Source organism: Idiotropiscis lumnitzeri, chromosome 3 (assembly GCF_059441095.1).
Source record: "Idiotropiscis lumnitzeri isolate Australia: NSW breed Sydney's pygmy pipehorse chromosome 3, RoL_Ilum_1.0, whole genome shotgun sequence".
NCBI lineage: Eukaryota > Metazoa > Chordata > Actinopteri > Syngnathiformes > Syngnathidae > Idiotropiscis > Idiotropiscis lumnitzeri.
This window is the reverse complement of record NC_142393.1, coordinates 8,496,788-8,520,972: the sequence shown is the minus strand read 5'-3', so window position 1 is coordinate 8,520,972 and position 24,185 is coordinate 8,496,788. Positions and strand designations below refer to the sequence as shown.

The 24,185-nt window shown below is 43.8% G+C and overlaps 2 protein-coding genes across 6 annotated transcripts; both read right to left on the bottom strand.

Annotated features, from left to right (window-relative positions):
• Positions 1-2,324: 2,324 nt before the first annotated feature.
• baz2a (bromodomain adjacent to zinc finger domain, 2A) lies at positions 2,325-18,504 on the bottom strand. Of its 5 annotated transcripts, none has more exons than XM_088290458.1 (30): positions 18,307-18,489; positions 17,081-17,204; positions 16,278-16,982; positions 12,376-14,088; positions 11,980-12,252; positions 11,516-11,893; positions 11,345-11,405; positions 11,067-11,175; positions 10,875-10,976; positions 10,491-10,713; positions 10,291-10,352; positions 10,145-10,210; positions 9,667-10,053; positions 9,327-9,581; positions 9,017-9,231; positions 8,870-8,944; positions 8,620-8,785; positions 8,486-8,548; positions 8,259-8,403; positions 7,605-8,164; positions 7,176-7,512; positions 6,905-7,060; positions 6,665-6,825; positions 6,490-6,555; positions 6,129-6,412; positions 5,906-6,041; positions 5,442-5,588; positions 5,082-5,323; positions 4,848-4,991; positions 2,325-3,937 (listed from the first exon to the last, which is right to left on the bottom strand). In XM_088290458.1, exons 2-30 carry the CDS (start codon positions 17,202-17,204, stop codon positions 3,778-3,780), a joined length of 7,515 nt encoding a protein of 2,504 aa, XP_088146584.1. In that variant the 5' UTR covers positions 18,307-18,489; the 3' UTR covers positions 2,325-3,777. The 5 variants fall into 5 exon arrangements, with proteins under 5 accessions (XP_088146584.1, XP_088146582.1, XP_088146585.1 ...); XM_088290456.1 differs by having other exon boundaries at positions 2,327-3,937; positions 11,510-11,893; positions 18,413-18,504; XM_088290459.1 differs by having other exon boundaries at positions 2,327-3,937; positions 11,510-11,893; positions 17,081-17,161; positions 18,413-18,453.
• Positions 18,505-19,246: 742 nt separating this feature from the next.
• Positions 19,247-23,967, bottom strand: LOC148339752 (prostaglandin E synthase 3-like). Its single transcript, XM_088291439.1, has 8 exons — positions 23,709-23,967; positions 22,657-22,770; positions 22,239-22,308; positions 22,064-22,162; positions 21,895-21,984; positions 20,404-20,457; positions 20,272-20,299; positions 19,247-20,178 (listed from the first exon to the last, which is right to left on the bottom strand). Exons 1-8 carry the CDS (start codon positions 23,726-23,728, stop codon positions 20,159-20,161), a joined length of 495 nt encoding a protein of 164 aa, XP_088147565.1. The 5' UTR covers positions 23,729-23,967; the 3' UTR covers positions 19,247-20,158.
• Between the last annotated feature and the right edge of the window lie 218 nt (positions 23,968-24,185).

The following is a 24,185-nucleotide window of genomic DNA, read 5'->3' as shown; positions in this document are numbered from 1 at the left end:
AGGGAGCTTTGCACATGTCTGGGAAGTGATTGTGGCCACTTGAAAGGCTTGGGTATTGTGTGCCTGAACCCAATTTGGGGGAACCACCGTTGGAAAAGACAAAAAGTGAGAAAGACATGCAGGTTGACTTTCATTTTGCAAAAACAAGAATTGCGTATACCAGGGGTTTGCAACCTGCGGCTCAAGAGATGCATTTGGGGCGAAAACAGTAATTGAAGTTTAGTTTAAAATGTAAATTATTGGCATTTTGTTGAAATTTAACACTCACCTTAACTCAACTCAACAGTAAAAATCACAAAAACAGTTAAAAAAAAACAAAACAGGTCTCGCTGACTCAAAATCCAAAGAATAAAAATGAGTTTTAAGACAAGTTTTAAAGATAGGAAGCGGGAGGTCATGATTTGGGTATATTTACATTGCATGAGGATGTGGACATAATGTTGCACACTATGAAACATAAAATAGGAACAATAAATAAATAAATGCCTGTTTTGATCCACCACAAGTTTGATGCGCCGTCACAACAACCACATCAAATTAGCGTACTTGCGCAGTGTCGCTCTGATCTCCATGGAGACTCTTTGATGATGCGGTTGCCATGGTGCCTATTATCCCGCCGCATCTGGGCACGCTTTTTATTTTCTGCCATCATTGATATTCTAAGTTTCGGCTACAAACGGAGCCCTCGCAGCGTCGCTTCGATGACGTTAATCTCATAACATAACAAGAAGTGGAGGAGCCTCCGTTTGGGCCTCCGCATCACGGAGCGTTTGGATTTGGACCTTCCGGGTGTCAGGGGCCCTCAATCTGGTAGACAGGGTCCAGAATGAACTGGTTGGAGGTGGGGAGGGGGGGGTGGCCCATTATGAGGTGGATTAGTCCCTTCTTATCATGGCAACTGTTATAGTGTTATCCTCCCTTTTGTGGGACTAAGTCCAAATGTGTGGAGCGGGCGCGGCAATGAGGCGGTGGAGGGGGTGTCACACTGGAACCCGCTGGCGTGGGGAGTTTTTGACCCCCTCCGCCCAGAGTGCTGACACTGACACAATATTGTCCAGACAAAAACTGCCTGCTCCGGGATTTGAGGGAGTGATGTAGAAAGGAATATTTTATTGTGCTGTTCATTTTGGGACATTTGTTTCGGTGCATGTGAGGGAAGAGCATCAAGGTGAGAGGTCGTCCCGCTTGAACGCAAAGCAGCTGGCGGTGATGGCAAGCTCTCCAGAGGAGCATGTGCCTCAGACAGGACTCTCCATGAAGGCCCTGCAAGCACGTCATCACATCGACATCATCAGGACTGCACATTTTGGATCAAATGGTGGTTTTCGTAACATATGAATCAGTAATGCAAGTAATTGACACATTATACGATCTACTTTATCATGCGTTTTCCAAATTATCATCCAAGCAATGTCGGGTTCTAAACTCCCCGGACAAATGCGATCCAAGTGATTAATTCAAGCATTTAGCAACAAATATTTTTCGAGGGTTATGAGTTGACAGCAACATAGAATATAGTTTTTATTTATGGTTATGTATGACATGGATGGCCCACTTGTTGACTTGGACACTTTGAGCAAGATAATCTTTTGCACCCTGAAGTCCACGAAAGAAACTGTGTGCTTTTTTCCCAGCACTGGTGCCGCAGATGGCAATGAAAGAGGCAGCAGAAATATAAGAAATGTGCTGCTATACAGCACAATAAAAGCGAGTATATTTATACATTTTAATATCACATTGTTGGGAAAAAGCAATAACGCTTCCAACCAACACCCTCGGGATATCTGGTGGGATTTTATGGAAAAATGATATTAGCAGTAGCAACACGAACACATGTAGGTGCCTTGAAAAAGAAAAATTCTCAATCTTTGATTCCCCACGAGTGCCATCATATTCAAACGGAAATATTGCACCACTTAAAAACCTGTCTTGAAAGGTAACCATCAGAATTCTCAATTGTGGTGCCAAAATGTAAGAGGAACGGTGCTCTAGTCTGATGAGACTAAAATTGATCTCTTCTGCCATTAAGGAAAATTGTGTCGTGGGCAACCAACATATCTCATCATCTCAGGAACATCCCCCTCTCAGTGAGATATGGCGGTGCTAGCATCCTGCTAGGCAGTGGGAAACTAGTCGAGTCCAGTGAAAGTTTGGTTCGAAATGCAGTGATATTCTTGATGTACCCGTCTGGAAGTTACAGTCAAGACTTGGAAGAAATTGGACCAGATTTCCATTGATAGGCAAAAATCCCAAAGTCCAATCAATTGTGAGTCAGAGATCCTTCGAAAAGTTAAAACGGTTTTGGTTGAGTCTGAAGTTCTGACGTTAACGCATGAAGGAGATGGTCGACCTATCCCTGCATGTGCACAGGTAAGATGATGCTGGAGGGAATTGGAGGACCACAAAGTCAAGGACTGTTTTTTTTTTTTTTTTTTTAATTCAACTCACAGTACATTCTACAGATGCACACATGTTACATCACCTTAATACAACAGAGTCTTGTAATACATCCTGTTAAAAATGAATTGGTCCTAAAAATATAAAGGAACAAAATTTCATGTCACCAAAACTGTACATTATTAAAAAGTCACATAACACCACATTTGGTTTTCTGGTCTTTTTTTTTTTTTTTTTTAACTCTTTCTGAATAGGAATAATGTGTATTTTCTACGAGCTGATCTGAGGTCAGTGTAAGAAACAAGTTTAAATAAAAGATGGCCTGCGGTGTGGCCCCGCCGCAGTCGCATAATGAGCAGTGCCCCGTCGAATGCTGGCCCATAAACGGCACAAAAAGTGACGGAAAATAACGAAAAATTGAACCAGGCGGTTATGTAGCCAGTGCTTCGAAGCTCTTTTACAATTCTACTTTGTACAATATTAAGATGACCATAGCTTGATGTTTGTACATTTTCAGACAAATACTCAAGTCCGTTTACAACAGGCATATATTACACATACCTGTAATCTGTGTCAAGAGCAAGCGTTCAGTGTGGGTGCCTCTACAACAGAACCTTTAACAAAGCACTAACTAGTGCAAGTAGCACAGTTCTGTACAACCTGCTGTGTCACTTGACAGAGAAATCCACTTGGACTTAAGTCCTCCAGTGTCTTCCACACAGCAGCGGTGTGAACATGTGTGCGCGTGGCTAAGTGGCGGTTGCACAAATTGTTCTCATGGGTTCTTGTTGAACTGGCCATTTTCATACACATCATCTAGACAAGTCTATGAGGTCATCTGTACACATTCACTACACGCTATTGCTATTAAATAATCCCAGCTATCGTCATTTTCATATATATTTATATATAGAATATATAATAAAAATATATTGAGCCCCAAAAAACAACAAAAAAAACCTTCTAGGCATGAGACCACATTACAATTTATTTGAACAGGTAAGAAAGGGCCTAGCTTTTTTTTGTGGGTTACTAAGCAGGTCCAGAATGCATTTGCTTAGATGGAAAAATGCAATGAAAATCCACAAAGATCCGAAAGCCTTGCCCAGACTTGGGACTTGAGAAAGTGTGTGGAGCGAGGACACACACAAGGAACTCAAGTGAGGGTGCTTGGGAATGAAATTCAAGTCAGAACAGTAGCGGGGGTTTAAGATGAACCCAGCATAAAAGAATATTTTAAAAAAAACAAGAGGGGAAACAAAAGACTACACAGAGATACCAACACATGAGAGGAATACACTTAGCTGGAGAAACCTGGCAGTCTTAGTAGTAAGACCTCCTTGCAGTCCGTTTCACCATATGTGGGAATATTGCAGGGTTCTATTTCTCCTTGTTGGAGTAGAACTCTGCCCAGCGGCTCTCAAAGAAACGCCGCATGGAGTGTCCCGCCATCCCCACTTCAGAGGTATCCTCATTGAACAGCTCACAGTTGCTAAACACCAGCTGAGCATCCGTCGCAAACTCCTCACAGCTGCAGTACCTGGGACACGGATGTGATGTGTTAAGAGCGACATTAAAACGAGAAAGCTTCACCTGATTCATTTTTTCTGTAAATTGCCAGACCAAATGTTTTTTTTAGACTTCATAATTTATTCTGCTTCTAACATCAATAAAGAAAAGTGAGCCAGTTCCAGAAGCAGCTATGGAATCCCAAGCCATGCAATTACTGCTGCGATGCTTCACAGATGAGTTTCCTCCTTTCTTTTTCCATACTTTGGCTTTTCCATCACCTTTGTAGCCGTTCATCTTGGTCTCATCAGTTCATAATATATTCTAAAACTTTTGTGACTCATCTTCTCTCACGGTTCCCGTCATCAACTGCTGTAGATACATTTGGACAACCTGTTCGATATCTGTTGCGCTGTGCACCAGCAGTTACTTTTTGAGGACATTCCAAAACAGCCCATACAATAATTTTCACTCTTCTTCCTGCTTCAAAATGGTTGGCTTCTCTCTCATAGACAGCTCTTTGGTCTTCATGTTTGCTTAACAGCAAATGCAGTTTTCAAAGGGGAAAGCCAAAGGCAAAACAAGCACGATATAATGCTGAAGCAATCAATCTACTCGAGTATCTACAAACACCCATCAGTCATGTGTTCCAATACTTTGGCTCACTTTAAAAGTGGGTGGCTTCAAACAAAAAAAAAAACTCTTCAGTCCTGCGTTGTTTAACACGTCAAGATGAAAACAACATGAAAGAAAAACTGAAATTCTAAACTTTAGTCATATATTCAACTTTTCATCACAAAAACAATTGTCTCCAAATTACTTTTAGTGGGACTATATACTTTTACAGCATTACTATTAGTAGTAGTAGTATTGTTGTTGTAATTGTATTTCTATTTAGTTATGTAGCGTTTGTTCGCGTCGCTAGCGTGCAGCAACCTTACCCTCCCTGAAGAAGCCTCTCTCTCATGGTAAGGAAGTCCATGGGATTCTTGACAATGCGTCGATAACCCGGCACCAGGCGCGGGTTTACGGGCTCAAGGAACGGCCAAGCATCTGCGTGAGCCTCCATTTCCATTAGGATGATCCTAGGTGATAAAAAATAAAAATAAAATTAAAACAAGGGATGAACACCAATTCATGTGGGAGTAATCTTGAAGTATGAAGGCAAGACGCACTCGCAGAAAGTGAGGTCTGGCTGGTTACGTGTTGCCATGCGACGCCGTTTGGCTGCCCCGCCTTCTCCTGAATAACGCGAGGATGAAGAGGCTGCCGCCGGTGCAGCAGTCGCCACCTCCTTATGCCGTGTTGCCATGCCAGAGCTGCGCCGTGTTGTCGTATCGTCATCAGAGCTGTTTTCTTCATATCGCTTCTTTTTCACCCTGGTCCGCTTTTTGGAATGTGGTGACGCGCTTTCCTCCTGAGGGATAGCCCATGAGCCAAATAACCACGCTGATGAGTGATAGAGACTATCTGCCAGGAAATAACCACTGCATAATGCAAGCTCATCGCAAGCTGCTTCTCAGTCGGGTTCTGACCTTGGCAACACAAGTTGGACAAAACCAGTCTCCCTCGGGAACCTGGGTGATCTTGGGCCTCAGGCAGTACATGTGGCATCCCCGATCGCAGCCATCGCACAGCAACAGACAGTCATCGTTGTCACCTTTCCTGCAGATCTGGCATGTCTGGAGTCAAGAGTCGTGGTCAAAATGGAAAGTTAGAAAACAAAGTAGAACTGCGAGTATGGTTGGGCAATATGGCTATAAAATAATGGGGTGAGTACATTCAGCCTTATTTCAAAGTAAGGGGTAGACGCAACCGATACCAAGGCGCCCTCTTGTGGTCGTTTTACTAGCAGCAAGGAACAATTATGAACACGCTAGACAAAAAAATTTAATTTTACACACTGGCAACAGGCGCAGTACAATACAGTGTCAGTGCAATTAAGTTGAACTACGAAAACAAAACAAAAAAATCCTGCTTTTAGTTTGAGCATTCTTACCACTTTAGTCACAGATCTCTCCCAGGCAATAGCTTTCTCAAGCTGCAGCAAACACAGACACAGCTGAGGGCCACTGCGGCAGCGGTCGAGGGCCTGCCGCCATGTTCTGAGCCGAGACGTGATCTCACTTTCCAGACTGGAACAGAAGAAGTCGCAAAACACGGATTCAGTATTACACGGATATGTTAAAAAAAAAAAAAAAACCTCCATCTCCCCTTCCTACCTGATGACATCCATTGGTTGCTCTTCCCCTGGTGTCGGCGTGAGAGGAGCGAGGCGCATCACCTCAGCTGGGTTCCAGAGCGGCTCCTTCAGGTAGCGCCTCTCGATGTTGCGCTCAAGATTGGCGAGGCGCAGCACAGCCAAGTCGAGCGGATGAGTTGCGATGCGAGGCAAGCCAGACCACTCCTTCTTGGTTCGGATGATCCAGTCATCACGTGGGTCGGCATCATGTTCGTAGTACTGGAGGTCAGCCCGGATGGAGTCCCGCTCTGGGATCGTGTAGGGCTTAAAAGGGAAGAGAGAGCTTGGAGGTTAAGCTTACATACGTCTCCTACCGAATGACAGTCTGGTTTTCTGACAACCTGAAATTCGACAGCAGGCGCATCTGTGCTGGAGTCAGCATCGTTGACTGTACTCTGAGGAGCAGCCTTGAGTGGACACAAAAAAGGACAGAAGCAGATTAGATTGTGTTGCTCTAATTCAGGGGTGCCTTTGCATTCCTTCAAGGCTGATCATCTTGATGCTGCAATTTGTCACCTTCAGATGGAGATCAGCAGCAACGACTCGCTGCTCCAGGTCCTCCACCCACCGTAGGGCGCTATTGTCCGTCTCCATTGCTCTTTCCTGCACTTGCCAAGGCTGCTGCAGAGCCTCCAGCAGCCCCTCCTTCTGCTCCTCCTTTAACTCGAACACAGGATCTAGCAGGAGAGAGCATTTCAAGCACATGAAATAAAAAGTTCAGCTCTTTGAATTTTAAGCGTCTACATTCACGCTCACCACTGCCGGCTCTGGTACAAATCTCCGTTAAACTCTCCATGTGTTTGGCCAGGTGTTTATGGAGCACCTTTTCTCGGATGCCTCGTGGATGGAGAGCCTGCAGTGTGCTAAACAGCTCCTCTGGATTCTTGATCCACCACCAGCCGCGCACCATTGCTGCAAGAATGATTATACAGTATTTCATTGGCTGAATTGATAGTATTATCACCAATATATTGAGTTGGCACGAAACTAAACATTGTATTAATCGTTTTAAGTGTGTTTTGCTTACATGCTGGTATGGGCTTAACTACCAACTGAATAAAGTACTGCTGCTCAAGATCTTTGAAAGTGGGCGGGCGTCCTCTGCGTTTGGCTGCAGCTCCACGTGGCCCCCTTCGAGCAGGGCTACTGCCTCTACTGCCCCTCCTCCGCCTGCGGCCTGGCCTGGCGCGGGCGGTCGGAGTCCGTGTTGCTGGGGGGCTTTGAGCAGTAGGAAGGGGAGTAGGTAGTGTGGGCGTACAATCAGGAATGGAGGAGGTTTGTGGTGTAGCGGGAATTTCCTCTGGTGCCGCTGGAGTATCTGGGTCAGTCGGCGCTTTGTCAATGGACGTCATGAGCACGTCAGACTGAGAGATTAAAAGAGAATGCAAATCCAAATCATTGTTACCCGAGGCATTACGAGATGTTAACTGAGTCTTGCTCAAAAACGGCAGCTCACCTGTGCGAGTGGGGCATCAGGTGTGGGATCTGTAATTGGCACCTGAGGCTCACTCAGAGAGTTTTCATCACTTGGTTGTTTGAACAACTGGTCCTGACTCTCCGGCTCATCCTTCACACTCTCCTCTGTTTGACTGCCCTCTGGAGGTTCGTCTGTGTTAGCGCCGCTGGCTGACGCATGCCTCGACTGGCTGAGCCAATTCAGAAAAGCAGACTGCGAGAGATCTTGAGTAAACGTGTTGACCGGAGATGCTGGCCCATCTTCTCCTGCTGACCTGACGCTACTTCGGCGTTGGCGCCGGATTTTTGCAGTGCGGAGGTGGAGCTCCACTTCGGGTTTGATTTTTCGGGGCCGTCCTCGTCCTTTTTGGCTGCTCATAAGGGACGCGGTGCCAGGGAGGGAGTCCTCCTCCGGGGACAATGTCTGGTTTTGAGGGTTTTCAGGGGCAGGTGAGGAAGGTGTAGGATGAGGGGGCGTCGTATCGACGGGCACCTCCTCTGTTTTGGGCTCCTTTTTGAGGAAAGTGACTGGTACCTCTGCTATAACAACATCCCCCGAGGCTGCGACGCAAGGATACAGAAAATACATCAAAAATACAAACCCGGTGATTTGTTTCAAGTCAATTTTCATATTAACAAATTCATTCAGACTCACTCAGTAGCTCTTCTGGACCTTCAACTAGAACTCCTCCGAGATGAGGGAGAGCCAAGTACCTACGCCTATAGCGATCCTGGCCCAACAATACAGCTCGCATGGAATGAGACGACTGAAGCAGCTTTTTACGGAAGAATGCTTGCCGCTGTAGATAAACAATGAGTCAAGGATTACTTCCCACGACGTGATAGAATTTTAGTAACACGTCTGAAAAGAATTTGCCTTACCTTTGTTAGCTTATCTATCTGCCGCTCCAATTCATGGACACTGGCATTGCTCGGACTTTCACTCTGTCAAAAAATAGATGGCGAAAAATGTAAAATGCGCATTTATAGCATTTGCCGTTTCAGCGCATACATACATCACTTATTTTGGGCTCTTCTTTGCGACCACGGCGAGTGCTTTTCTCCACACTCTCCTCCAGACCGAGGTTCTCCTCTTCAGCCACTCGGGCACTGCGGCGTCTTTCCTCTAAGCACAGTTGCTCTTCTGATCGACCAGTGCGACGAGCTAGTGCGACCTTCAGTCTACAAGATGGAGAATATTTAACATCTGAGTCATATACAGTGCTCCATTTTCTTATTCTATTGGTGTAAGATTGCGTGTCTTACTTGCGAAGTTTCCCCTCAATAATCCACTTGTTCTTCCTGTAGGTCGCCATGTTCTCTAGTGTGTTGTCAATGTCACTATGTGGATGTGAGAACATTTTAGTCAGGAGTATCTTATTGAAACCAAAAATCATGTGAAGCACTTCAAACCTTGTCACTATGTTGCTCCCGTTGAGCTCCTCCACCACAAAACCGAGCACGGCTGCCTTGGTTTCGGGAGGCAAGGCGTGGAAGGATTTGGTCCTCAATGCGTTGGACACCTCTGGCTCATAGCCATGAGATTCCAGAAAGATGCGGAGTACTTCTGAAACTGTGCTGCGGGTCAGCTGGAGCTCAACCAGCTTATCCCCGAGGATCTTTACTGACTGATGGTGGACAGTAAAAAGCAAAGCTTAATAGCAGCATAAGTTTAACTGCATTAATCCCCCCCCCCAAAAAAGTCTCAAGCCACATCACACACTTGATAATATGATGGCAGGCCGGGATCACGGAGTGCAGCTTCCATGAGTTTTATGAGCAGATCTTGGACCTCTCCCTGGCTTTCACCCATGTCGAGGAGACCTTCTTGCAAGGTTGCAAGGCTGGGGATGTCCTTGGGTACATCAAGACCTATCAACTTTCCGTAACCATGAAGGAACTCTACTACTGCCAGGCAATGGGCAAAGGCTGTGCCAGAGAGAATCACGCCAGGGACACGGGACAGATCTGGTAAAGGCTACAAAACAAAAGGCCATTATAATCACCCATATCTGGAATCGGGGTGAGAAAAGTTGAAAAAAATAATAAACATCTCGACTTACCTTGTGGTCGGTGAGACACATGTCTTCAGTGGGTTTCCTCAGCTCTTCTAAAATGAGCTGTTGTCTTCTGCGTTCCTCCAGCCGTCTCTGCGTCTGTACTCTCCTTTCTGCAGTTTTCTTGGCTGCCAGAGCGGCCCGAGCTGCTGCCTCTGCCTCAGCCTGAGCTTTGGCCAGAGCCTTGGCTTTTCCGCGAGCACTCAGCACTCTCTTACCCTGGGCTATCCTCTCTTCGTCTGTCTGCTGAATGGGAGGAGTGACCTCAACCTTGACGGACCTTCGTCTACCGGGCTTCTTGGGCTCATCAGCAGACTGTGATGCAACCTCAGTTGTCGGCGAGGTTGCCAGATCTTGGGGTTCTGCCTTCACTTCCAAATTCTTGGACTCTTGCTGTAGCAGAAACCCAGGTCAGGACACATGAATAGTGGTGTTGAGCAAACTACGATACAAGGTCACCAATACTTATTTTATGCAAATATACCTTTGCTCTCTTTTTATCCTCTCTTGTCTTCTTTATCTTAGCATCCTCCCTTCTCCTTATTCGGGCCTAAGTGATTCATAACACAAAATCAGAATTGGACATCAAAGTCACATCGGTTTAACAATTACACACATCTAAGTACAAACCTTCCTCTTCATCTTCTTCTTGATTTTCATCATTTTCTCCTTTTCTTCCTCCGTGAGTGCTTCTGCAATTGTTGAATGCAAGTTTAGTTTAGAAGAAATATTTGAATTTCACGTTCCCTGCATCAAGCATGTATTACAACAACTACAAGCCATATTAAACACATCCTTTAAACCTCCCCCAGAGTATGACAGTCACTCACCCTTTTCTTCAAGTCTCTTCAACAGCTTGGCATCAACTTTACTAAGGAAGTCAATCATCTTGGGTTTTGGGGGTCTACCTGGCCGGCGGGCCTGCCCTGCCTTCATGCCACGAACCCGGCTTGGTTTCTCTTTATCAGGGTTCGGCGGTCGACCACGCCTGCCAGTGATGGCCATGATCATAGAGGGAACCTCCTCATTAGCCAAGAGAAACCACTTCACACCCTGTCACACATCATAAAAAAAAAAAAAAAGAAATGTCATTGTTTGAAGTGTTTTGAAAACACGTAGTTTGTCACCAAATACTCAAATGTGCGTGTTTGTGACCAAAAACTCAAATTTTAATTGACAAATCAATGAAATGTCTAAAATGCAATGTGAATAACCTCAGGACTCTCCCTTTCTTCATAAAAGTCTCCAACAGGCATGCGCGGGCTGAAACTGAAGTGTTCTCTGGTGACAACGCCACCCTGGTGTTTCTTCAAGTACTGAGCCACACAATTAAAAGGACGTGATCAATTAAGTTGGACAATTACAATTAAAAATGACTGATGTGGTTCGGCGCGAGCAAAAATTACCTTGATAACTTCCGGGAACTGCTTCATTCTTCTTCCGCAAGGCGTGTAATACCAGGTCTCGCCCTTCATGCGATCATTTAATTTCCTCACACGAATCTCTCTCTTCCATCTATCATCAAGACAGACTTTATTACATCACCTTCAAAGGACTTTAAATGTTCCTTTAGAATATGACTAGCTCTTAAAGATGCAGAAAATAGTGGCTATTTTCAATTAAATGAACTTTAATCTGAATTTTTTTTTTTTATAGACCTAGTAAACCGTGATAAGAAAGTTACCCATGCATCAGAGGAAACTGGACCTGCTGTTCTGTTGCAACCCTCCTCTTGATAGTTTCACCTGTTTAAAAAGCAAAACAAAACAGCACGCACGCACGCACGCACAGACAAGGTCAATGCACGACTATTAAAAATGTGATTCTTTTAAGCAAAACATTTCCTTACCTTTACCTGCGGCGGCACTTTCATCCTCCTTTTCCTCAGCATCACTGGCAACTGCCCCAGCATCATCTTTCAGTGTGGTCATGTCCTTTCCATTTTGCTCATGCTTCTTCGGTCTTTTAATCTTCTTAGGTTTCTCGAAGGGCGAGCTGATGGCTGAAGTGTTGGCAAGAACCGCGTCGATGGCAGCTGTGACCGAGTCAATTTCCTCAGTTGGAGGCTGAGTCTGGCCACAGTCGTCAAGTTTTCCTTTGACCTGCTCTGGTCTAAGAGACGCCTTTCTCTTCCTTCCCTTGGGTACCTCCTCTTGGCTGTCACCTTCGTCAGCCTTGACCTTCTCCACCTTTGGTGTTCGACCGCGGGGTTTTCGCTTGGCCTCTTCAGGAGCTTGAAAAATTAAAAAAAAAGCCAATTTTACAGTTATACAAGGGTTTTAGAAGTAACATTTGATAACCAATAAAAACACGGAATACCCGATTTACTAATCCATATCGCCTTTGGAGACTGAGGTTTGGAAGCTTTTCCTGGGTTTTTCAGACGCCCTCCAGTGGCTGACAAAACCTGATCTGTAACTGGTTGCAGTGGGTGTACAGCAGGACTTTGTGCTGGGGTACTGAAGGCAATGAAGTTCTTATCTCTCATCTTGAAAGTTGGAGGAGTCATGACCTCCATTGCTGTGGGTGTTTTGCTAACTGCATCCGAGTCTGCTGTATGATGACCATAGGGAGGCCAGCCTGCTTCAGTCCCTGAACAAAGACATTTTATTATTTTCTAAGCATAAGGACTATAGATTGCTAAAAGAAAACACAAGCACCAATTTTGACTTTTTTTAATTTTTTTATTTTACTTTATAATTGAAAATAAAATACCTTGGTGACGTGAATGAGATGCCCCAAATGAAGTATTGTTTAGGGAAGACTCCATCATGGACTCTCCAGCCTCAGAGAATTCCCTCTCATGGGTGGAGTTCAGACTCGAATAATCCAAAGACAAGCTGCCATCTCTAGTGGTCTCATAAACGGAAGACGGTTGCTCTTCTGTATGAGATGTGCCATTTCCAAGGTGAAAGCTGTTGTCAAAGCTGGACTTATCTAGGAGGGAACTAGTATGGATTCTTGACGGCGTGCTATAAGATGAACTGTCACCATATTGGGAGGTGGTGAGCGAAGAGTGGTCAAAACTTGTCTCAACAGTCAGTGAGGAGTGTCTGGTGCCGGGACAGTGAAGGGGCGTTGAAATTCTGCTTGGAGTTTGCTCTGCATTTAGCACATCACCAGTGTTGTCAATGGCCATTGGCTTCTTTTGTGTACTGCTGGGCTGTCGCTCAGTCAGTAAAGGTTGTCCTGGAAGATCAGATGATTTCTGAGGGTCAGAAGCTTTGTGTGCCTTTACAATGCCTGACTCAAGATGAGGGCACCATTCTTCAGACATTGCGCCCTTTCCAGGTACTAAGCCTTTACCTTTGTGACTGTGACCATGGTGTTCTGACAACAAAGACGACTGATGTAGCACGCTGACAGGAGATGAATTGGTAAGATGCTGTCCAGAGACAGCACTCTTATTCGTTTCGGAAGATTTTGCAGGAGGCACGGAGGCCAAGGCAAGAGGATTAGAAACTGGTGCAGTCCTGGAGCCTTGCGTGGTTCGTAGAGGTAGGGTAGTGACAGGTCTGGCTGAGGGACTGTCGTGGGCTGACTGGGAGGGTGAGTTGAGCCCCTCTGGAGGTGGTGTTACAGAGGTAATGGCCCGACCAGAGCCAACAGCTGTCACAGCAGTGTACAAGGTGTCCTGCTGGTGTTCACTGCCAGCAGAAGGCATTCCATGCGTTGACAGCAACATGCCAGAAGATGACCCTCCCAATGGTGATGCTATCGAAGCACAAACGCTGTCTATTGCATCACATTTTGATAGGTTTGAGTTGACAGCTGGCAACTGAGGGAGTTTGGAGCCTTGGACCATTTGTTGAAGAGATGAGATGGGTGTAGAACCAGAGTATGACGATGTGGACACAATGGCAGGTGCTAAAACAGCTGTGATTGGTCCAGAAACGGAATGATGCACTCGAGAGTCAGATGAAGGAGAAGAAACCCAAGGACGTCCATCAGCCAAGCCTGGAGCTGGACAAAACTTCCGATGTGTTGCGGGCGAGGGGGAAGAAGGGGAAGCCACCAGCAGATGTTTAGATCCAGAAAGTGTTACCTCAGTAGCAGGAGGAGGAAAAGGGGGTGAGGAATGCTTGGGAGGAGGAACTGATGATGACTGGGTTGAAGTAGATTTGACATCAGGGAAAGAACCAACAGTGGATGGAGAGGAAGCCATGGGAGATTCAACAGCAGTAGCACCAGACATCTTATTCAGAGGCGTTGTCGTTGATGTAGTGAGTGTCGCTCGAGGAGGTGTGCTTTCTCCAGTCCCTCTAATACCCTCTGGTGGTTGGGCAGTTGGCTTTTCAGACTCCTCATGATCATCAATTATATGTCTGACAAAAGCGGAAGAAGAGTCTAGAGGCCTGAGCGCGACACTTGTCTCCTCGGTGCAATTACCATCTGTATTTGCCTCCTTGCCTTCATCCCTCGTATGCACTAAGAAAAAACACCAGAGCAAATAAAAATAAAAGGGGTGGGTATGATGTTTGAGTGTATATAGCTATATCTATATATAGATATACACACACACACACACACACACACAACGGCCAATAACGAACACCTTTCCAATGTGCGAGTGCACATTCGAGCCTTTATTGACTATAGACCAGTTTCCATTTCATGCCAAAGGCTAGCGCGAGCAAGTAACGGGTAGCTAACTCAGAGATGCAGTTTGGTTCACACCAGTTCGCTGTAAGTTTAACATCTTAATTCGTTAGCATTATTATTTAGGATGTTCACGGAAGCCGTTTTGTCCTGGGCATCCTTGAAACTTCAAAAAAAATGAATAAAAGTAGCCCTACAATGCGGTACGCCAAGATTGTAGTTGCAAAATCTTGATATGATTCTCAGTTCCTTTTAAGATAATATATACATAAAAGAAGCAACAAATTAGCAGATTAGCAGGCTACATTACTCAACCTGTCGTGCAAGTAGAGTTAGCCCTGAGGATGTAGTTCTCCTTTCTGTTGACGATGGCCCCTGCAGGCCTCGCAGTGTCTCACTAAATAAAGTTAAGTATCTGGCCATCAGAGATCGGGCCACATTGTAACATTAGAAAGTTGCTTTCCATCTGCCAATGTTAGTTATAGCCCCCCATGGTAATTTGTGTCATGCTTTACAGTTAGCCTTATGTACAGATTAAGAAACCCGACATTCTTTCTGCTTCAATCATGCGAGCACATCCTAATTGCGTCATCTTTGTTTACAAACTGAAAATGGGTTGCATTTTTTTTCTTTTTTCTACCACTTTTTTATTCCTCCTTCTGTCCTCCTTGTCATGCGGGTTTTTGTTTTTTTTTCCTGTTCACTGCAAAGGCCACCAAACATTATACCCTTCCTTATTTCCACTGTGTTGATGAGCATTGCCATTATTCACCTTTCACAAAGCATTTGTCTGCATGGCTCATTCATTTTTATGTAACGCTTTGCAATGACCATATGGAGGGCACTATCCACAAACAGGTTCCCAAGCTTTAACTTATCTAGGGAAAATATGCTATAGGTGTTAGGTTTATGTACACACCGTTTGGTAGATATGGATTTTTTTTGTTTTTGGTCATGTGCCATTTTCGGATTTAGTACATTTTTTTGTAAATATATATACACTCTTTGATAAGTGAGGCCCCAGGTCTTGGTGATTACAAACTGACGCCAAGATAAATCATAAAAAAAATAATTAAAAAAATCCACCATTATTGTGACCGATAACATGCAAAATTCTCTTTTTCCCGCCTATCTTTTCGAGAGGGGAAGTTAAAATAACTGATCGAAATAATGTGGTTGCACAAGTGTGCACACCATCTTATTAATAGGATGTAGCTGCAGTCAGATTTCACCTATCATATTCAACCTCATGTAAAATAAAATTTCAGCACCCACCAGTGACTGTTTCAAGTGCCTCTTAAGTACCCTAAATTTCAGATGTTATTGTTGGCTTTTCTTGGCTTTTGCTTTCTAGCAGGAGACTGAAGGTACTGTCCAAACAATGACTGCTATTTTGAACAGTTCATAAAGCCATCTTTTTTTATTCAACCCTGGTTTCATTGAACCATGACAAAAACGTTCAAACGCATGTGGGAATATGTGTTATGGTCCGATGAAATCATCGCTAAACTTTAAGGCCATCATTCAAACACATATCTTTAGCACAAACACATGCTCAGAACCAAAAGAACACCATGCCTGTTGGACCTGGGTCCTTCATTATGCTAGGTGGTGGAAATAACAGTTTGAAACAGGACTGAGGGTTTTAAAAAAAACAATAAAAAGTCAGGCTTCCGCTAGCAAGTGAAAAATGGCAGGAAAAAGCTACATGTAAATCTGAACTTTATTTGGTGTTAATCAGTGGCACTTGAAATGGTGGTGGGTGTTTGCTGACTTCCATTTAACATAAGTTTTAATAAGGTTGGCCACTTGCGAAATTTCAATTTGTTATTTGTACTTCACTTTGCCCCCCCCCCAAAAAAAATGTTGACATTGAGTTGTTTGTGTTATGGGTCACATAATTGGTGGAAAATGTGTTAAAATGATTAGCCCAGGTCTCTTATTTATATCACAAAACATGGCACTTGAAAAAATAAAATAAACGTTTTACATCCACTGTCGCTGTGTCGAGAGCTCACCTTGCATGGAAGTTGACATGTTGCTACCATGGAGGGTCTTTTCCCCCCTTGTGGGAGATCCTCCGTCCTGCACGGCCGATGATGTCACTGCTCTCGAGGGACCCTCCTCTGTTTCGTGTGGAGGTACAAAATTCTGCATTCTCTGACCTGTAGACTGTTTTGGGTGCTGGGGAGATGGCAAAGATGTGTGGGGCTGCTGGTAGTAGGGCATCCCATTCGACATCACGCCATAATGCTGCGGTAGGTGAAGGGGTGGCCGCAGATGGGAATGGAGATGCTGTGATGATGGAGGGGACTGACTTTCATACGTTCCATACATGCTGCGGGAAGTGTAAGCGGCAGCCTGTGAAGCAGGGTTACTTCTGCTCCAGAACTGACTGCTAGTGGGGGGCATGCTTGATGGACCTGCCATTGGTGACTGCTGAGAGCCCTCCATATCCCCATTCAGTTGGTATGGTCCTTGAGGCTGGAAGTGATGTGACTGAGGCTGGACCAAGCCCGGTGCCGGCTGCTTCTGGTGCAAGCTGTGCCCAGGAGACGTGGCCATGGTTGGACTGTACTGAGGATGCCCTCCCCACAGGTAGCCCATGCTGCTCTGGTGGTGGTTGCTGATATGCGGGTAAGGACTGGAAGATGGTTGGGAAGCAGGTGCACTAGACCCAAGTACAGTGGTGATGCCATTCACATTCATTTCGCCATTCATATCTGTCAAATATAGGAAATATATTTAGTCAGATATTAGAAATGAAAACAAATCTAATTTCGTCATCCCCTTGATGGATGATTAATTTTTAGATACTCACTCTTTCCTTGCTGAGGAAAACTCATGGAGGAACCATTAGTATAAAGAGAATCCCCTGAGGAGCGTTTCAGTCCTGAGTTTGCTGAAGAATGGGTGCCATAGTTGAAATGATTATTTGCCTCCATCTATTAAAACATACGAACAATCAAACGTAAATAATACGCGCGATGAAAGCAAATCGCAACCTCGCAATAACAAAACAGTATTTTCAACACACGTGCGTTTGCATTTTCCTACACTGTACTATTTTATTTTGATTACATATAGAGTTAGTGCGTATTTGCTGTCTGATAAAGTTTGAAAGTGTATCCTCCTGCCAGCACCATTTTACTCCTAACAACAAGCGTCAAAATGTCGCAGCCAGTTACAGCGAGGAGTAGATGCCAGCGAGGCCCAGCCATACACAACGCGAAAGCGGACTAAAAAAACAATAAGACGCTCGTCATTTCGGCTGATGAGACGCTGCAAAACATGTACACAAGCTACGGGGTAAACACTAACACAAGCCCCGGCCTGACCCAATTCATAACGGAGTGATCGGTTCGACTACATTCACCCAAGAGGCCTGATTTATGTCGCTCGCACTAACCTAAGTAACCCTCTAAATACTTGATTTCCTAATTCAACGAGGCCATTACGAGCGCCGCGCTAGCTAAGCGGCGCTAGCTTCATTCTCACGAGAACAATTCACGCCAGAGCGATGCTCGTCTGTTTTCAGACGTGCTAAATGTGAGTCCAAGTCGACAAGACAGCAGATCCTGTGGTTTCCATTTACACCGGCAAGACAAATACTACCCTTTCAGTTCCAAGGTTATTGATGCTAAATCATCACAATGGAAACTAGCGAGTTAATGCTAGCCAAAGAAGCTAACCGATAGCATCCTTTGCGTTTAGTCACCGGGGCTTCCTTCGACGTTAGCCAACAGCCCAACTGCAGGTCCAGCGAATACACGACCACGCTATCTTTATCCGCGATGACCCCCATCAAATTACATTTATGTACCTGTAAGCATTCCGCAGTGTCTATCGTTAAGAGGCGAACGGTCAGAAACTCTCCTCTTAACAGCTGGGTGCGCGGTGCCTTTTGTTCGTCGGCTAACGTTAGCTAGCAGCCTGATGAAGTTACATTGTTTACGCCGAACGCACACGGGCAATTTCCCCAGAGCATCCTCCTCCCATACTGCGCTTTCTAAACTTGTATTGGGATCTCAAGCGGAACTAGCAAACCTTTCATTCCGCGGATCTCGAAGGCACGGGTGTCTCCACCCGGCGTCGTAGCAGGAATCGAAGAGAAGGTGGCACCACGATAAATAATAAACAACTATTCACTAACCTTTGGGTTTTAAATTAGCAAACATGGCTGGTATGGTCCTGTGCAGCCATGATTACAGAGAGCGAGCGCCAGCTGCGTAAAGCTTCGCCACAATGATCGCAAACATCCGGTCAAATTACGCCACCGTTTCAAAGTAAAACCCCTTGTGACGTTTAAACTGTAATTATGTCGTTACTACCCTTTGCGACGCTTCTAACAATAATAGCAAACTAACAATAGAACATTGTCGCACATTAACGATCGAGTGCGCGTAGTATAAAGTGAATACAATTCGATGATCGCCAATAAACAGTAGTTGTAGTTTTAGTTGGGACTTAACAGGCGGACAACTCGCGCATATTGTAAAAGTAGTTCACCATGAAAATAGGACATAGTGTATTGTACGTACTTAATGTTGCGATGGGCGAGGAAATCAAGCCCAAAGAGGAAGCTATCGAGCGGAGGAAGTTTCTGTCTAAGCTACTGCAAACGAAACGCCATCTCTTTCAATTATTTTAGACTAACGAATGCCATCAAAGACACGCGAGCGGCGCAACGGATGAAAGTATAAAGTGCGATCAAAGAGAAGTTTTGAAAGCCCTGACGTCAGCAGCGGCGACGTACCTTCACCATCACCTCGGAATTCTCGCTTTCTCGATGGTTTTCAAACCCTTTTGCAGCGCGTTGTACACGTAACTTGTACCGATGCGGATATATCAAATATTGCTGTCATTATCTTGTGACGCATAACAAAACTAATTTTTAGCACTTATGTACACTAGCAAACGTTGCCAACCAAAGTTCCCCGTCCCATGTATGTTAAGTCATTTGTTATAATGAGTAAGAGAGCATCCATGATTTCTTAAACAGTTTATTAGAAATATGTAGACAAAAAAATGAATGTCCACTGTAATGCAACATCATGTCTCCCCACACATTTTGTTGACAGTGCAAATAGAATTTGGTCATTACACATCACTGCATCTCTCCAACCAGGTTCAGTTTTAAGATTTTGTGTGTGTATGCAGAACCCAGAGATGTGATGCTGAAGCACAACGAAGCTTCAAGCCCACTGCTGCAAATAATTTCAACTTGATCCTGCAGGCTGAGTGCATGTTGGTATGTTGGAGAGAGGAACAGTTAAGATATTCAAATGAATGAACTCCATTTACAATACTGGATTAGATGGTCATTGGACAGATGAAACACGTTTGCCATGACTTCATATAAACAAGGAGTAAAGGGAAACATGTAAGCAGGAAATTGAAGATACAGAAACAACAGACCGGCTTTCTGGTCATCTAATTCACGGCACATGGAAGGCTTTAGAGGGATCCCAACTAACTTTATTTTATTTGATTTTTTTAACAGAGGAAACTACACTATGTACCTAACTTAAAACCACAACATTTGACAAAGGTTTTACTAATCATAAACCACAATTCTGTTGTAGTCAATCTGATCAACACATATTGCTCAATTAAGGACAAGCTTTTTCCATTAAGGTGTGCTTCGTTGGTCATATAACAGTAAAGCAAGATACCTGACGTGCAGTAGAGTAAATGGAAGTGGAGATAGCTGCTCTGTACATTACCATGCATGTCAACCTTCACAGGCGTGTAGAGCAGAGGCTATGCATTTAATTATGGCTGCCAACTCGGTACATTAGTTTTTTTCCCACTGCCTTTAAAAAAGTGTAAAAGTGTCGATTTCATTTGTTTCCTTTGTCTGCTGCTCTTTTCCTCCCCTTCCAGAGTTTCAGGTCCTCTATTCCAAATCTGGCATTTCTGAAAGTAGGGAGAAATACAATTACCTATCTCTCACAAGCTCCCATTAGAATTAATTGAGAAGTTGATGGTACATATGAAAGGACTTCTTACTTTCGTCATCACTGTCTGCAGACTCATCCTGGAAAATGAAAACGTAATAAAATAAATAAATCAAGTAAAACATGGAATGATAAACCGAAGCCAATCGTGTGGCTGAAGCTGGTTAAAAACAATGATTCTTACATCGGCACCATCGAGATCAGGTTGGAAATCATCACCTCCCATGTTATTCATCATCTGCAAACATGAAAAGTGAAAAAAAGTCAAAACAAAGATTTTTGCCCTCTCCCCTCCCTCATGTTGAGACCACAAATTACGTTAAGATTTTTAAATAATCGCAGCAAGTAAAACCTCCAAAATCAGTATGACAACTAAGCCTCCTAAGCCGAAAGCAAACAATTGCATGATGCTGATGGGTGACTTAAAAGTTGTACAACATTTGACACAAAGAACTTCTCACATCCTATCAAAAACAGCCGCTTCCACAAAATCTTCATTAACCGTTACAATGTCTAACATTTAAACAAGCATGAAGAGACGTTAACCCCAGTGCAATAAAAAAATAATCCATTAAAAAGAAAAAATGATTTGAATCAGAAAATCAGTTTTGAAAGTGTGCGCTGAATCAAACCAAATTGTACGAGTTTAAAATATTAAGTATAATATACGCATGTAGTGCTGAATTGGGAAGATCCGCAACCCTCCTACTATTGACAGACAAAAAAGGTTAGAGTAATACTGACACCTAGTGGTATTATGGACAAACCACTCATGGCTAACTGTATAAAATTACCTATATACTATAGGCAGAGTTCAAGCGCATAACACTTTTCCACTGGCTATCACTGATGCCCTTCAGTGGTGGTATCACAGTAATTAAATTTATCGACAAAATTGAAAAAAAATAATAATTATCAACCCTGCTGTAAATGTATAATAGAGCTGCCATTGCTCATTAAAAAAAAGATGAATTAACTTCTTGTGCGTGCGTATATCTAACTACATATGAAGACATGCAAAAAGGACCGTCGGAAGGAGGAGAAAAAAAATAAAAATCGCAAATTAAATACCAATAACAATTTTGAGGGGGGTATCAGAATTTGTTTCCAAAATTCTTTTGACTCTACTGCTATTTTATATGGGCCGTGATGTTCACGTATATGCATGCTATCAATCTCTGTTTACGAGAAATCAACATTATGTTCAAAATCATATCTTGTCTAAACTTAATTTAGTAAAATAAAGGGATTAGATTTTCCCTTCAGCTCGTGGTATTTGTCTCCAATACAAAGTGAAAGTGGAGCTGTGGTATGAAGCGCAATAATGCCAATGTTGAGATAGGATAGTCAGCAATGTTATTAATTCTAAAAATTAAAAGATGCATAAAATAAGCAATAGATTTCACACAATGGTCAATTCAAAATTATAAATTTTGGGTACGGCTGTTCGATGGTGTTTTGACTGCAACAGAAGCCCATAAGGTTGGGGGCCACTGCTTTAGATGTGCAGTAAGCAAAATATTTGCTGTTCTCATACATGGTGGAGGTTTCACTTCAAGGTGTTTTCTGAAAGAGGTATCTTCAAACCATACAACCTCTGGTGTACTGGACTGTTTGATGTGCTTCCATTGAACTAAAAAAAAAAGAAAGGAATGTACATTTTACAAGCGCTTACATCTGAAAATTGATCAAAGTTGCCCATCTCCTCTTCTGAGTCGTCCTCCCACTCTTTCCAGTTGTTAAAGTCAAGACTGAGCCATCTGGGCTGCGGAGACACACCCAATAAAGTCATCTAACCAGTCAGGTGCATTTTAAAAGGACAGTGTCTTGAGATATGAACCAACCTGAGCCTTCTCTTTGGCAAGCCTCGGCCATGACTTGCCCGGCTCTGCTTTCCGCAAGTAGCACAACACAGATCTATCTGTGCGTTTGTGTTTGGATTCCTGCATTTAAGGACAGTGAAGGTGAGGGCTTACAAAATAAATTTAAAAAATGCCAATGCATCTTAACAATACTTACTTTTTGATCGACAGCATCAAAGAGTTCTATTTCATTTTCATGTTTGACATTGTCAGTTCCTCCAACACAACTGTGGGAAAACACACACACACACACACACACAATTAAAGAATCCAACCTCACTTGTCGTATTTGTCTTTGAATCTGATGCAATTCATGCTGCTAGTTTCGTGCAATCAACCAACAAAGCAAACATTTTCACCACCACCTGAAATTACGAAGGCATGCATATTGGGTATTTAGATTTCAGTTCAATGCTTCGGGCTACGGCCGTGTTTGACAATAGGCAGTTAAGATGACAGCTCCCATGTGTGTGGCAAAGTCTTACAAAGCAAAACATCGAAGACAGTTTAAAAGGAAAATATTTCAAGAGAGTTAAGCAGCTAGATTATCCACAATAAGTATGATTCATACATACCTGAAAATACATTTAGCTTTATCAATAGTGACCGTTACGTCTTTGCTGTCCACTACACAGAACTCAATAAAGACAGAGTCCCTCCTATCGTACCACTTGGCACTTGCTGGAGACCTGTGAAGAAACGGCAATGAAAGCACAGCTCAGCTATTATTTTTAAACCATTCAACAATATTTGCATGGCACTTTGTAGGAATACAAAAGAGGACTCAAAATGTGCTCGTCTCAGAAATAGAACGATTGTGCTTATTGCACTAACTGAAATTTCAAATGAAAGGTAAGCATACGCCATAATAGGCAACAGATGGGCACAGTTCAGGTGTAACTGTCGTCCATTAAAAAAAAAGTCAGTATCAGGTGACGATAGTATCAAGTTACAAAGGACCGCAGTATCTAAACATTTCATAATCAAACTAAAAATACAAATTTGGGTACTGTGCAACTCATTCGAGACAGCAAACGGCTCATTGTTAGAAAATCTGAAAACGCTGCTTGTTAATGGCCACTTTCATCTATAATGCAATCAACTCGTGCCCCTCATCACGAGCCAAAGCATCTTACTCCACATGGAATGGGAGTGAATATAAATATATATTGTATCACATATCCTTCATAAACTGTGCGTGTTCAATATATTGCTATGCCGCTAGGGATCAACAACGCCGCAGTCCTAACTTTGCAAGACACGGACGCGATCCTCATTAAAACCGGCTCGAATGTCGTTGAATGAATTCGCTGTGCTAGCCAAGCTAACAGTGGAGTTAGTTGAGCCATGCGGTGCACCTGACATACTCCTTAACGTCATACAAAAGTCGTCGCAGTCTCAACGAATCCTCACATACGACAGAAAGCGACAGTGGCCGACGTATTTGGAAAAAGTAGCCTGGAATGGGCAGACAGTTTACAAGTTAATGGTAGCTCGCAGTTAACCGAGGTAAAGGCCAGTCTCCCGCCATTACCGCAGCATGTTGTCGGGCGGCTAACATTAGCCGGCTACACAAGCACATTTGCACTTTTCCGCCAGAGGCCCCTCCGGGTGGCACACAACTTACGTTTCTTGGCGCGATGTCATTGTCTTTCTCGGAGACAGAACAGTCCCGTGTCAAAAGAGCGATTTATTGCCTGCGGAGTGAAGAAACGTTTGCCACACACAGGCAACGCAAAACGTCACCAGCCAGTGAGGAGAACGAAAGTGTATGGAGTTACGTAGTGCGCGTTGGAGAATAGCAACGGTGGGAGGCGCGCGTTGGCCCTACTCGACCTTTCTAGAGCTTTCAGTCGCAGCTGCGGCGGGTGGTGTCGACTGTCAAGAACTGGGCCAGAGTTATTTTCCGTCCTTTTTAATCGTTAACGCATTTTCTTACTACAGTCAATCACTCAATCAAGCCTTAACCAGGAAATCAAACAACAAGATAAACGTAAAAGGAAAGAGCTGGAATAAAGGAATAAAACTGCATTTTGAAGGTTTAAAAAAAAAAACATGCAAAAATGTTGTCTTCTTTCTAATTCAAAACAATGAATTTTCTTTT